The 15,509-nt window shown below is 46.5% G+C and overlaps 1 protein-coding gene across 1 annotated transcript; it reads right to left on the reverse strand.

Annotated features, from left to right (window-relative positions):
• Positions 1-1,771: 1,771 nt before the first annotated feature.
• Positions 1,772-7,046, reverse strand: LOC117355830. The gene is made up of 3 exons (XM_033934887.1): positions 6,141-7,046; positions 3,687-3,762; positions 1,772-2,620 (listed from the first exon to the last, which is right to left on the reverse strand). Coding segments are annotated over exons 1-3 (642 nt in total). The 5' UTR covers positions 6,706-7,046; the 3' UTR covers positions 1,772-2,619.
• Positions 7,047-15,509: the final 8,463 nt, after the last annotated feature.

The raw sequence follows: 15,509 nt of genomic DNA on the forward strand, positions 1-15,509 counted from the left end.
GACACTCTGTATCGATGACTGAACTTGATGTTTCGCTTGATGTTTAAATGATTCATCTTGAGACGCATCCTTCGAAATATTAAAAACTGTGGATAGGGTTGGCTGTTCTTCAAAGCCTGTGGGTGACAACTACTCGCATGTAAAACAGTATTGCGGTCAGTCGGCTTTTTGAATACTCTTGTATCAAAATGGTTTTACCATTTTGTAGATTTCAATATACCAGTACCAAACAGATGCTATGTAAAGGTTAGTCCACTCAAAGGTTTTTCAAAATATTGTTTAAATTTATATCATGCCACTTGTCCGCTGTTGACTCCTGCAGTACAGTCTGGCAGCACTCGTCACTGGCTCACCCAAATGTGTCCTCTATTCTATTCTAATCTCTTTTTGTATTCTTCATACTGCTTCTACTTCTAATTTTTCATACTGTTTCTGTGCTCTTTAATAAATAAATATACTAAACATCTTCAGTCATTTCCAGGATCTCAATTCATTGGACTTTTTTTTTTATCTATTCCATATGTTTTCTTAGTCATTTCATTCATTTCAATACATTATCATTCTTTCTAATTCATTTTCAAGTAGTATACTGAAAATTTCTTATTCCCTAGATAACTTAGCTTGTTAGTGCAATGTCGCTGTTACACTGCGCCCCACCAACGCGTTTCGTATCTTCCTCAGGATGGGGGAAGTGCCTTTACAACAAAGCAAACACAACAACATAAGATTTAATGGAAGGGGAATATCAATGAATTAATTATCAGCATTATATCATTCCCTTTACTCACCAACTACATTTCATTCATTCGCTTTCTCGCGCTGTTTACAATAGATCATCCAAATATGGCTGCGGCTTTCAGTTACTGCATGATATACACCCCCTGATGACATCATCCACAGGATACCCAATCACGCACTACTCTTCAGGCAAAGTCTTCAAAGAACTTTATCAAACATCAATCTACAATCCAAACCTACCATATCCTCTTATACTTATTCAGCTAAAGTTAACCAATCGCTGGTTTCATTCAATCCTGAAGGCTGCATAGTTTGTAATTCATGCATCCAATGGAGCTCTTAAATTTAGCATCCGAATGAGGTTTTCTCCTTCCCATCCTACCTCCACCATGTTTAACACCCGCCATTTAAGATCTTTCATTGAATGTTTAAATAACTTCCAATGGCGTACTCATTCGGACGCTAAATTTAAGAGTTCCGTTGGATGCATGAATTACAAACTTTGCAGCCTTCAGGATTGAATGAAACCAGCGATTGGTTCTCTAGCTGAATAAGTATAGGAGGATATGGTAGGTTTGGATTGTGGATTGTGATGTTTGACAAAGTTCTTTAAAGAAGCTACCTTGTCTATTTTGAGGGCCCTTCATATTTTGTCGATCCCTCCTCCTCCTCCATCCCTTTCAAATGTCCTCAACTCCATCCTTGACTCAGTTTCACCCTCCTCTGTCTCTGTTTTAAGGTAGAATATTGATATTACAAGTATTTTGCTCTTGTTCTTGTAAAGTATCAAATAAAAATGCATACACCTTTTGCAGAAGTACAAATGAATGGTAGAAAATCTGCAACAGTGGAACCTGGAGCGACCCGCTCTCATCGAATCTCCTACCACCCTACCCCTCCTGAGTCCCAATAACACACTCAACGCTGTCAATGGTGAAAACCTGGCCACAGCCCTGTTTATTGAAATACAAATAACATCAATAAATTATAACCATGTTTAACAAACAGGCATTGTAAACAACATTGTAACCAAAACAACTTGACCCCGAGCTACTATGGCCATAAAATGGCCCCCCGATCCCGCCATGGTAGCAAGGGTCTGTAATATAATAATTAAATGGCCCCCGACCCCGCCGTGCTAGCAAGGATCCGAGGGATGACATGTCTCCACATGCCCCATTGTCCAGGGTCATCCAACCCACCAGGCACAGCTCCGCGCCGGCCCACCGCTCATCCCATGATTATCCCAGCAGCCAGTAGCTCGGGATACCGCCACAGGCCTAGGACCCCCCAATGAACAGAGCTGCGGCTAAGGTCCCAACCAACGCTCACAACACGAAGTAAAATCGTTATGCAAAAGATCTAACCCGATGTCAGAGAGGTGCACCCGGTCCCTAGAAAACAAACCCGCACATGACACATCTACCCAATCGTGCCGGATTTGCACACCCCCTGACCACAACCCACCTCCCCACCTGTCTGTTCACTTTGTAAAGACCCCTGGTCCACTGTTGGGACGCCAACTGACGAGGTTGGGGAATAATGTCCGACCACACCAGCTGGGTACCAGGAAACCACCTCAGTATTACACCCAAATCACCCGTAATGGTATCAATCAATTGTTTCCCAGTACACCTGTCCACATCATTGCCCCCAAGGTGCAGAAGCAACGTCTCCGGATGACAGGAGCGATGACGAAAGTCCTCCAGCAGAGACAGCAACTGATGCCAACGCATGCCCCGCTGACCCCACCAGGACACATGGACACCGAACTCCTGAAGACCCAAATGCAGACCTCCTGGACGGATGACAGCACGCTTCCCGGCCCAATGGACAAAGGAGTGGCCAACGATCCAGACCGACAAAGGTCGTCACCTCGTATCTAGAATCAAAAACTCACTGTCAAGTCAGCCGGTAAGTCAGTCGCTCAAACCACCAAGATGTTAGTTCTACCCTCCTGCTCCCCCAAATGGGCACCCCCGCCCCAACCCCACAACATACCCAAATACCCTTTAAAGCTCAGACTCATCAGGCCGACCACTGCTTCCCAGACCCGATGTACAAATATAACTCTGATACGCCCCCAGAAGCCCAGCGCCCCCAAGCGTTGAATGCCAGAAACAGTCATCCCAGACCGGAAAGCACAAGTAGCTGCTCCGATCCGAAAAGAATGGGTAACATACCGAGCAGGATCCTCTCCGCAACAGGCCAAAGTCCTACGCAGAACTGCCAAAAACTGATACCGTGTGAGGACCGCACCATCGACATGAAGCAAAAATGGCTGACCCACAGACGGACGAACCGCCATATAGGCCGCCACAGACATGACCGGGCACGAAATGCTGCTCGACACCTCGTGCAATACCCAATGTGCGCCCCCTGCCCACCTGGTCCGTCTTAGATCTGGCAATAAACAAAACAAACCAGGCCCTCTTCCAACTGAATATGATGCCAAAGACCCCTAACCCCGTGAACATTAAATGGGTGTACTAGTAATTCACCTACTCGCAGAGCCCCAAAAAAGGCTAACGAAAAGGCCACATGGAAAAGGCATTCCTCAAATCCGGAACGCACCACCATCGGCAACCGCTGTATAAGTCGCAGCAATAGTGCATGGATGATAGGCAAGCGAGGATCAGGAACACTCGGAGCCACCCGACCCCCAAGCTCACAGCATTCTACGAGTCAAAAACCCTGATGAAGGACAAGGCCAACCTAAAGCCCGGCAAAAGAAGGCAAAACCGGCTAAATGAGCGGCCGCTGCAGGACGTGAACCCCAGCCTGAAAGGAAGCAGCCACAAAATCAGCTAGCAAGAGCTACGGCACAGGGCCGGGAACCCAACCCCGAGAACTCAGAAAAGTAAAAATAACAAGAAAACCAGTATTGTATCGGGTCCAAGTTGCCGGAGCCACAGACAGCCTCAGCAGGCACCAGACTCGCTCATTACCAGGTTCCACAAATGTTCCGGCATCTGCACTCCGAAGGACTTCGCATCTTGGGGCCAAGCGGTGAAACTGTGAAAACTGAAAACAAGAAAGAGCATCAGCAAGGCGATTCTGCACCCCAGGAACATGCCGAGCACGAATACATAAATTAAGATGCAAACAACACAAAACCAACTCTCTCAATAACGCAAAGACGCGAGGACAACGAGCTGCAAAACGGTTAACCACCTCCACAACCCACATGTTATCACAACAGAAGACAATACGTTTATCCCGCAAACGAGCAGGCCACAACTCGCAGGCAACCAACAACGGGAACAGCTCTAACAGGGTAACATTACTAGTGAAGCCCGCCTGACACCACGCCTCTGGCGACGCTGCCGCACACCAATCCCCTTGACAATAGAGGCCGAAACCACCAGCCGCATCGGATTGAATCTCGAGATACCAGTTGGGCAACTCCATCTGCTGAATAGGCAATGTCCCGTTAAAACAGCCCACATACGTAAATCCGCGCGAATGCCCGCCGATAGCCGAACAAAATGACGCCGATCCCGCACACCAGAGGTAGCTGCCGCGAGCCGTCTGGAAAAAGCCCGACCCCAAGGCAACACCCTAGATGCAAAGTTCAGAGAACCCAACAACGACTGCACTTCCCGAAGAGTAGACTTACGAGAAGCCGCAACCTTGGATATCGGCGCTAACAACTGCTGAACCTTACCCAAAGGCAGACATATCACCATCTCCACCGTGTCCAACTCGATACCCAGAAATACTTGCCGAGTAAAGGGCCCCTCAGACTTCTCTGAGGAAAGAGGCACCCCAAAATCCGCCACAACACTCTCAAATGTCACCTTCAATGCACCACAGGCAGCCGAATCCGCGGATCCCACAAAAAAAGTCATCCAGGTAATGTACTACCGCATCAGTACCGGCACGCTGCACCATAACCCAATGTAAGAAGGAGCTAAACAGCTCGAAGAAGGCACACGAAACCGAACAACCCATGGGCAAGCAACGGTCATAATAGTAAGCACCCTCAAACCGAAAACCTAACAATGGATAGGAAGAAGGATGAACAGGCAACAGTCTGAAGGCCGATTCAATATCCGCCTTAGCCAACAGCGCACCCCGACCCGCACGCAACACGAGACGCAATGCACAATCAAAAGAAGCATAACGGACCGAACAGAGGTCCCTCGGAATACCATCATTGACTGACCGCCCCACAGGCCTGGACAGATTATGAATCATCCGAAACTTACCCGGCTCCTTCTTAGGTATAAGAGCCAGAGGTGAGATCATCATAACAGGGAAAGGACGCTCAGGAAACGGTCTTGCAACCCGCCCTTTCAAGATCTCATCCTGCAATTTTTGGTGTACCTGAACCCGCAACCGCGAAATCAAGGAAGCATTAGAAGCCAACACAGTTTCCTCCGGAAGCCCGCAAGGAATTACAAAATCGGCACTAAAACCTTGAGCCAAAAGCACAGCAGCTGATGCATCCCCGTATCTATCCAACCAAGGCTGCATCGCTGCCACCCAAATTGGTGTGGGCAGCCCAACTGCCCCCACCTCACTTAGAGGGAGCGGAAGATGCTCCGGAACCTCTTTTGGGGCACTTGAGCGCCAAATGCCCCTGTCCACAGAGAGAACAGGCATGTTTAACGACAGTACGTGTACGAGCAAACCGATTTGTTGAACTGCCAACACAGACCCGGCCCACTTCCAGTACCCTGACCTCCCGCGGGACGAAAGGAACACACCCCTCCCGCGCTTTGAGCCGCGCCTCTACCCACGCCGCTTACCCCAGCAACACCCGGCTTAGCCATATGAGTTAGCCACAAATTAATGTCCTGCGTATCCCAAGACATATGGCGATTCTCCTCCATTTTATCCCGAAAGGCCTCATTGTAATTGAGCCACGCCCAACCGCCAAAACAATGATACGCGTCTAAAATGGAATCCGCGTATATGAGTAACAAGCCATAATCCTGGGGGCGTTCACGTCCCCACACACTCGCTAAGCGCAAAAAATCCCGCATCCAGTTAACCACATTGCGAGAAACAGGTCCTAACTTCGTCTTCCCACCGATCTTCTTACTCTTTTTCTTAGACTTATGCATCCGACCTTCCAAAAGCCAAAAAATATCCACACACACACACGTTTTTTAATTTTACGTTGCAATGTCCGAGGCACCTTCTCCCACAGTTCAGAAAGAGCCACTAGTGCCAGAGCTCCCCTATCCTCAGCCCCAGCCCCACTTGGTTGAGAGGTCCCGCTACACGACGAGGAGACTCCGAAGAAGAGGACGAGGTAGAAGTAGAAGATGTTAGTGAAAAAGAGGAAGATGAAGAAGAGGAAGTAGCCCGACCTCTCCGACCGCGCTTACCCTTCCCCTTGCCCCTCTTCCTACCCTTTTTCTTTTGTTCCCCAACACCTAAAGCCATGTTACCCATATCCTGTAGACGACTAGTGCTGGGCGCAACACCAACAGCTCCAGGAATGGCGCCATCCGCAGCAACTACCGCATCTTGTCGACTTTCACTCTCCAACACTGCAGCTGCAAGTCCACTCCTGACCACGCCTGCTGTAGAGCCAAGACCACCGCTCTGTGATAACTCCTGCCGTTCCGTTGACAGATGCACCCACAGACACCGATCTGGCGTGTCTCTCGAAACCAGAACCCTGTGGAAACAAAATTGGACAAGGACCAGCCAACTGTGCATCATAAGGAGACAGGAAACCTGCGTTGCCAGCATCCGGACCCCAAGCCCAACTTCTCCCGCTATCCTCCAAATCTCTCCCAACTGTAGCCCCCGCACCAAAACCCCAAGGGGCATGAGATCCCATTCCCACATACTGAGGATGAGCCACGGGCCATGATCGAGGTCCATGAGGAGACCCCCCCACGGCGACCACCAACCCGCATCCCCAGGTGTCTGTCTCAAACCCCTCGCGGTCCCCGAGGTAATAGCACCCCGATTTGCTCTCACCTCAGGGGGCAAAATACCCGGCATCTCAAATGTACAAGAGGGACCTGAAGCACCCAAAATATGAGAGACCCCCGAGGGCACGCTGTCATGACTACTACCCCCAACCGTGGGACCCACACCCTGATTATCTATCCCAGCCAACTCCAGCCCTGCTTCTGTAGCCACAGCAAACCTCTGCCAACTGCTCACCCCCCTCCCAGCAACTCTCAAAGCTTGTCGGTTATCCGTAACTGCTGCAGACCTCTGCACACTGCTCGCCCCTCTCCCAGCAACACTCAAAAGCCTGCCCAGCAACAGTAGCCACAGCAGACCTCTGCTCACCTCTCCCCCTTCTCCCAGCAACTCTGGTCACCTCACGTCCTCGTCCCCGAAGCCTCGAAGACTGACCACTGCCCCCACCAACTATCCCCAAGCAGCCTCAGGACACCCCGCCCCCTCCGGTAACCTCAAGCGCTATCGCCGTTCGGGCTGCAAAAGGCGAGCGCTGAGGCGGCAAAACCCGCTCCCCCACATCAGCCGCACTCACCGCCGGCTCCTCCTCCAAAAATGAATCGCCAGCCAACAGGGAGATCTCAAGTGTGACCACCACTATAGCCCAGTGCAGGGCTCTGTAGAAATCCTGGTGGCTACAACATACAGTGCATTAGCGTGTGACCTGGCATGGAGTCACCCTGCAGGACCGGACTCTTCAACAGCATTCACAATCAAACACAACCAAAAATAAAGTCCCAACAAAAGGAGTAGTTAAGAGAAATAGTTCAATTTTACTCACTCCTTAGGACAGGTAAGTAATGCTTCAACTTTATAACATGTGTCAGGGTTCCTTACAGCATTCAAGAAGAAGAAAGGAAAAAAAAAACTGCCAAAATGGGCAAGAAAATAAAGCAATCTACCATCTGCTTCAAACTTTCTTCTTCTACTTATTAAGTCCCAATTAGCTCCTGAGTCCCCAGCTCACTAGAGCTAGCATTGCCTGCTCCAAAGCAGGTGTTTTATCAAATCAAAATCAAAGTTCAGCATTCAAGTTTCCTCCATTCTCAGGCACAAAGAAAAATAAAGGAAAGCCTCTGGCAACAATATAGAACTGCCAGGAATAGGTTTTGCTAAAACAAAGGCCTTCAGATAGGCTTTCAAATTCCCTCCCAAGGTGGAAGCAAAACCTCTCCCCACTCTCTCCAAGCCTTCTCTCAAAAAACCAACATTCAAGAGAAAAGAAAAAAAAAAACAGCACACAAACAGTCCAAAAGAAAACACACTCACTGTTTGTGGCTAGAAGCCAAGTCCACCTGCATAAGCTCAGGATAATTGGGTTCACTGCCAGAACAGGCTTCTTGACAATCCATAGGCTCCTCGCTCAGAAGTGGTAAGCCTTCTGCTTGTTCAGCCTCAGTCCATTCCATTGGTACCGGTCTGTTGTCCCTGCTTGGCTCAGGTGGATCCTTAGGGAGACAAGACTTAAACTTCCTCCCTAACCGGCTTGCTGGTTTGAATGCCACTGCTGGCTTATCTACCCTAGGGGCGTGCCTTATTCTGGGAGTGTCAGCAGATCTCCAGGAGCCTCTAGAGCTCCCCTGGTGGTGGCTTACATTATTTCTCAAACTAACCTCCTGGAAGATCCTGGAATTTTCCTGCCAGGATTTTACTTTTACCTTTTTTTTCTAGTTTACCTGGGACCTTGGCAGGCCTTGCATCTGACTGGTCACACAAGCGCCTCCTCCGCCATACTATCTTCGCAATCGGCTGCCGACACTGAGACACAAGAGCAGCCAAAGACAGTCGCGCAAGAAGAGCAACGCGACAACACCCTCACTCGCTCGGCCTGAACAACCACGCAAAAGGGGGACAAGAAAAAACAGTAAGCTGCCACAGGAAGCTGCCTTGGAGGACCCAACGACCGTTTGGGTCCTCCCGCTCCCCCCTCTTTATCTGCTCTCCCGTCGACCTTTTCGCTGCGGCCTCCGCCAATCAGAAACCCTCCCACTGGCGGGAAGATTCAATTCTTGCCGAACCTATCCCCTTGTTAATTTACTAATATGCGTTCAGGGATGATGATTATAGACAAAGTCAGAAAGGATCTAAAGTTATAAATTGTACAACTGACCTGAAGATATTGCAAAATTCATGGGGAGTGATCAAAATAAAGTTTTTATAAAATTGCTCAGAGATATGGAACTCTATAAGGAAGGCTTGAAAACCTCCCTTGGGTGAAGAGTTCACCTTCCAGTCATTGTAGTTTTATAAAAATATTTGATCACTGACTCCACAGAATATTGCTTGAAGCTGTTTCAAAAAACTCTTAACACTTGAGAATTCAAATATCTTTAAAAGTCACTGTAGATGGCAACGTATACAAAAATATATAGCACTTAGCTTTAAGCAGAACTTGGGGGTCCCAACGTGGCCCCGTTTCGTTCCCTGCCTCAGGGGACCCGAATGAGGGTGTTCAGACATGCAGTTGGTGGTTAAGCACTCGTGACTAAGTAATGGTTCTGGTGAAAAACAAACATTAGAAATCAAAGTCAGGTGTGAGTGAAACAAACCTCTGATACCCACACCTAGACTGGAGGTAATATTCCTTTAGTAACAGCAAGGGAAAGTGAGAAACGCCACAAATAAAAGATATAAAACACTCCTTAGAGCTGACATACCTCTGCTAGAAAAACGGTTGGTTAGTTCTTGAAAGCTCAAAAAACCGCCAGACAGAAAGGTAGATACCTAGCCTTATTTAAATGCACAAACTTGGAAAAAAACGTCATAAACGTGATGATGTCACAACGTCAATTATCAGGAAATGAAACTGACAAAGGAGAAAACCTGGAGTGGAGCCATAAATGTAAAACAATGGCTGGAATGCTACCCACTCAATTTCATTATTGAGACCTAGGGGATGCAGAGTGTTTAAAGTGAAAATCCATTGCTGCTCTTTTCTCCTTAAGAGCTTAGCTATGTCCCCTCCTCTAGTGGATGTAACAGTGTCCAGAATTGAAAACTTAAGATCTGACAGTTCATGGTTATGTGCAATCCAGTGAGCCACTAGGGGGGCTCCTTTAACTTTGGATCTGATCCTACTAATAAGCTCTCCTATTCGAACCCTGATGCTTCTAATGGTGCATCCCACATAATGGAGATGACACGGGCACTGTATAATATACACTGCCTGTTTTGTACTGCAGGTAGTGGCCGGGCATCTTGATCTGATCTGGGTTTTGAAAGTCATATTAGTCAAGCATACACTGTGATTACACACCCTGCACGCACCACACGGACTGTGCTGCCCCCCTGCTTCTACATCTTTATGCCTCAAAAATTGGGAACGTACCAAAAGCTGTTTAAGGTTTCGTTGTTCAGAAAAAGCAAACTGTGGAAATTCCTGGAACTCTGGGTGATGTCTCAAAATATTCCCAATGCTGTTTGATAATGTTTTTGATATGAAAGGCGTGGATGGAGTATGGAAGGACACAGACCAGTGGAGGTGACTCTTGAGAACGTGATGAATTTAACAAAAGTTCTCGATTGGCATACAGCGTACACTTATATGCTTTGCGGATAACAGAGGATGGGTATCCTTTTTCTGCAAACCAGATTTTCATGTCCATAGCTTGGTGCATAAAATCTTGAGTGGTTGAGCATAACCTTCGCAGTCGCAGAAACTGCCCAGTCGGTATATTGTTTCTGAGGTGTTGAGGATGAAAACTACTATATTGTAAAAGGTTGTTCCTGTCTGTAGGTTTGCGGTAGATGCTGGTACTAAAACTCCCCTGGTTCAGGCAGATCATGATGTCTAGAAAAGGAACTTGTACCTGATCAATATGTATTGTGAACTGCAAATGTGGGTCACATGTGTTGAGCCAAGTAAAAAAACTCATTGAGTGAAGCTGGTGAACCGGTCCATACTGTGAACACATCGTCTATGAACCGTTTCCAGATACGAATGTGTTCCCAATAAGATGAAGGGTATAGGTACTTTTGTTCAAATCTGGAGACATATAGATATGCTATTGATGGAGCCATTTTCGCCCCCATTGCTGTCCCTTTGATCTGTTGGTAATAAGTCATGTTGAATTCAAAATAGTTCATACTAAGTGCTATGTGGGCAAGTTGTGACAAAAAAGCTACACGACTTGCTGTAAGACCTAATGCTTGTAATTCCTCTGTGATAATTGTGACTGCTGCGTCTTGAGGCACATTCGTGTATAGTGCCGTGATGTCCAAGTAACAAGTGTAGCTTGTGATGGTATATTGCTTATGTCAGCTAAAAACTTGATCATATCTGCTGAATCCGACACATATGATGGTGCCAAAGGTACTCTATCTTTAAGATGCGTGTCCAGAAAGGTGGAAAGGGGTTCCAAAACTGAGCCTATACCCGACACGATGGGTCTGCCTGGTGGATTTACCAAGGATTTGTGAACCTTAGGTACAAAGTAGAGAATGACACGGTGAAAAAATTGGTCACCGCCCCGTCCCCGTCTCACCATCCTCTGCACCGCCCCGTCACCGCCATTCCCTTCACCGCCCCGTCACCGCCACTGCAACCCCATTCACCGCCCCGTCACCGTCACCGCTGCATACATAAAAGCCTCAAACGGGTACGATTTTATATACTTTTCTTTATTTACATATAAAGGAAACATTCTTTAAAACTTTAAAACTTAGTTAAATATTAGTTAATAACTATACAAAAACAAACACGACATGTACTTTTAATTGTCCTTATTTTTTAACCCGTGGATGAACAACAAATCATCCACAATCTCTGGATTCATAAATTTATTTATGTGTGCTTTTTCAACCAGTAGCAGCGAGTAATTAACCAGCAATCAAGTCTCAGTCAAGTAGAAGCAATGGAGATGTTTTGTGGTGTTTCTTCATTGTTGGTTGTATTGTTATATGTTCATTGTATTATGTTATTTTGTTGTTCTATTGAAATATGTGTTGGATGAGAAGGCTGTAATTTGTTTTTCATTTGGATGTTTTATTGTACTCCGCATAGAATTGCAGGATATGCGGAATATACATTTTAAAAATAAATAAATAGTCCTTAGCTAGAACCACAGACTAGCTAATGCAAATCCAAGTCTGCTCATTCAGTGATGATAGGGTTCTGTTTCACCTGATGGCTATAAATATATTGTCAGGTTAATCTCCAACCCTAGGAGCTGAGCCAAAGTCCTCTGTGTACAACTATGCCATTGAGCCAAGAGGCTGACGCACTAGAAAATAAAAACAGATTTCTTGTTTGGATCCAAATAGTTGTTTATATCTATGCCCTTGCACTTGCATTGGGATTTCCCTCCTGCCTCTGTTTCCTGTGTGTAAAAGCATGTGTATAATTCTTTTAAAGTACCCACATTCTCTCACCAGTCCAAATTAGTTTCCCTTTAAAAATCAGCTTGCAAATAGCTTAAAAATTGCCTCCCTACCATAAACTGTGCAATAAGGTTGAGAATTTCTTTCATATGTTTAAGAAGACACATGAAAAAAATTGCTACATGTCCACTTCACCACATTAATACATAGAAAGTATGGCCAGCAAGCCAGGTGCAGTAGTTAGTTTTATAATAAACAAGGTTTTAATATGATAGTAACTTGTGCGAATTCTACATGCTCAAGATTGTGATGAGTTAGACATGTAGGACGTGGGATAGAGCCATAACTGGCTTAGGCTGCGACTTTATGCCCATCCCCTCCTGCCTACCCCAACAGCCCCCCCGACGATCGCAGCAGGAGGATATCCAACCTCTCCTGCCAGCTCCCCAACAGCCCCCCTATGATCACTGGTAGGAGGGTGCCCAACCCCTCCTGCCGGCCCCCCCAACGGCCCCCTATATCGCCAATAGGAGGGTGCCCAACCCCTCCTGCTGGACCCCCCCCCCCCACGAACCCTCCCACCCCGGAACCCCCTTAGTCTTACTTTCCAAGTTGGACCGGACGGCTCCTCACACGTATGGCCAGCAGGCTTGCCTCCGTCCAAACGAGGCGGGCCCGCCCCTGCCCAACCCACAGGATCCTAGGGCCTGATTGGTCTAGGCACCTAAAGCCACTCCCGCTATAGGAGGGGCCTTAGGTGCTTGGGCCAATCAGGCCCTAGGATCCTGTGGGTTAGGCAGGGGAGGGGAGGGGCGGGCCCGCCTCATTTGGATGGAGGCAGGCCTGCTGGCCAGACGAGCGAGGAGCTGTCCGGTCCAACTTGGAAAGTAAGACTAAGGGTGGTGTTTCGGGATGGCGGGGTTTGTTGGGGGAGGGTCCGGCAGGAGGGGTTGGGCACCCTCCTATTGGTGATATAGGGGGCCGGCAGGAGGGGTTGGGCACCCTCCTACCAGTGATCATAGGGGGGCTGTTGGGGAGCTGGCAGGAGGGGTTGGATATCCTCCTGCTGCGATCGTCGGGGGGGCTGTTGGGGTAGGCAGGAGGGGATGGGTACCCTCCTGCCGCGATCGTTGGGGAGGGCTGGTTCTGTCGGCATGAAGGGCTGAGCACCTTCCTGCCGGCGATCGTCGGGGGGGGGGCGGGTTCTATTGGCAGGAAGGGTTGATCTGACAAATGAAGAGCCAGTATATTGGGGGGCGGAGTCAATGCGGCAACGTGCAAGTTGGATCGAGAGTTGGAGGAGACAGACAACATGGCGGAGACATCAAACACCTGGTCACGAACACGGTGAAACACAGGTAAATAGCGGTTCCTAGAAGGGGGTACATTGGCCTGCGGGGACAAATCTTTTCACCGTTTTTGCGGGCGGTGAAAACTTTTGTCCCCGTGTCTGCGGTGATTTTGCTTTGGAGTCTCCATAACCCGCAGCCAAACCGCAGCCACGCCGCAGCTCCCTGCGGGGATCGCTCCCCGTGTCATTCTCTAGTACAAAGTAGATGACTGGGGTCCTGGGAAAGGAACAAGTTAAAAATTTGTGTTCACGTTCTGTGATTATTCCTGATTCCAATGCCTGAATTAATGTATGTGAGATTACATCTTGTATATGTTTGGTAGGGTCAGCTTCGAGGGGTGTGTAATATGTATTGTCAGTAAGTTGACGTGCTGCTTCCTATTGCACACTATCACCTTAACCATCACCTTGTTGTTAGCTTCTCTATATCATATATCTACACTTATGTAGTTGTACCATGTGCCAATATTTCATAATGCACTGTTGTACTTGATAGAGATTAGATGAATAGGGGAGAACGCATATAATTCGTTCAGATGGTTCTATCAATTGAGGGTACAATAGATAAGTGCATTCTGCCCAGCATGCACATTTCTATGCCTTTTTAACAATGGAAATTGGATATCCTTGTTTGAGTAACCTTCCTTTCATGACAGCAGCCTGGGCTTCAAATTCTTCTAATGAAGAGCCAATTCTACGCAACTGTAGGAATTGACCCACGGGAATGTTTTGTCGTAAATGCGATGGATGGCAACTAGTGTAACGAAGAAGAGTATTTCTATCTGTGGGTTTTCGGTAGATTGTATATGAAAACCCCTCTACTGTATAAGTTACCAACAGATCTAAAAAAAAAACAAATCTGAAACGGATGGCAAGTAAAAGTAAATTTCAGATTGTCGTAGGTATTAAGCAATCTGAAGAACTGTCAACTGGATCTCATCTCCTTTCCACACCAAGAAAACATCGTTAATGAAACTTTCCCATAGTATGATCATTGTCTAAGAAACATGTCTTAAAATTACTGACATATAAATTAACTATGTCAGGAGCAACTGTAGTCTCCATGGCAGTGCCCCCTTTTTTTTTTTTTTAATCTTTATTTAGTTTTTAAAGCCAACAAAAAGTGCAATACAATATTCATACAAATAAGCACTTACAATTAATCAGTATCGGTACAAAAATAAAACTCCCTCTCCCACCCAACATTTTCCATCAGGGAATAATACTTCCCTCCCATCCACCCGCCCCTGGATGTGTGGGTGCTAAAACAGAAAATAAAAATAAAGGACAACTATAACGAATCCACAAAAGATGTCAATGGACCCCAAACTAATTTGAATATCTTAGAATGCCCTCGCACATCAGCATTCATTTTCTCATACTTATAACTTAAGCATAAATTTGCCCACCAAAAAGTAAAACTAAGGCGATCCCAATTTTTCTAATTGTGAGTAACCATTTGCATGGCAGTGCCCTTAACCTGAAAAAAATATTGATCCTGGAAGAAAATTTTTATTTTGTATTTTTTTGTGATACCATACTCAATAGGGAGACTAAGAAATCTGTGGGTGGATGAATAGGGTCTTCCCTAGAGTTCAGAATGTTACGGATCAATTGGACTGCTCTTTCTTGAGGGATATTTGTGTACAATGCCTCTGTCTGCTGTAACCAGAAGCACTGGCTCATCAGTGAGTATTTGACAAGTGTCCAATTGTGATAACACTCAAATAAATTACAATGTAAACAAGTCACTCAAACTAAGCAGCAACCAGAAAGGGACTTGTGAGCATAGAGTGTAAAAGTAACTTATAGCAGTACCCTCGGATACCTGTGCTGCTGTTCATCAACGAAGGCTTTTAAACAGCTTCAACAGGTTTAACCCCCAGAGACCCAAATATAGAAAAAAACGTAAAAAAATTTTTTCGAACGTTCACATGTTGTTATAGGAGGCTTGTGATCCCTAAATCAGTGTTTTTTTTTTATTTTGACATTTTAGTAACTTTTGGGGAGGATGTTGTAAAATTGCAACGCTGGGCCTGTAAGGTAGCAGAATTTCAATAGTGTCACTCTCTCTCTGAACACATGTAAGGAATAATTAAAAGTTTATTTGTACTTTACAGCTTATAAAGACCCACCTAAGTTTATGTATATACACAACAACAATAGT

The sequence above is a fragment of the Geotrypetes seraphini genome, chromosome 2 (assembly GCF_902459505.1).
Source record: "Geotrypetes seraphini chromosome 2, aGeoSer1.1, whole genome shotgun sequence".
Taxonomy (NCBI): Eukaryota; Metazoa; Chordata; class Amphibia; order Gymnophiona; family Dermophiidae; genus Geotrypetes; species Geotrypetes seraphini.

What these genes read in the sequence shown, in the direction of transcription:
- LOC117355830 (XM_033934887.1), bottom strand. Translation starts at nt 6,705, where the DNA reads ATGCCGGGTATTTTGCCCCCTGAGGTGAGAGCAAATCGGGGTGCTATT. An exon ending in TAGTCGTCTACAGGATATGG is followed by an intron (nt 3,763 to 6,140) that starts GTAACATGGCTT and finishes TCTTGTTTTCAG; the next exon opens with TTTTCACAGTTTCACCGCTT.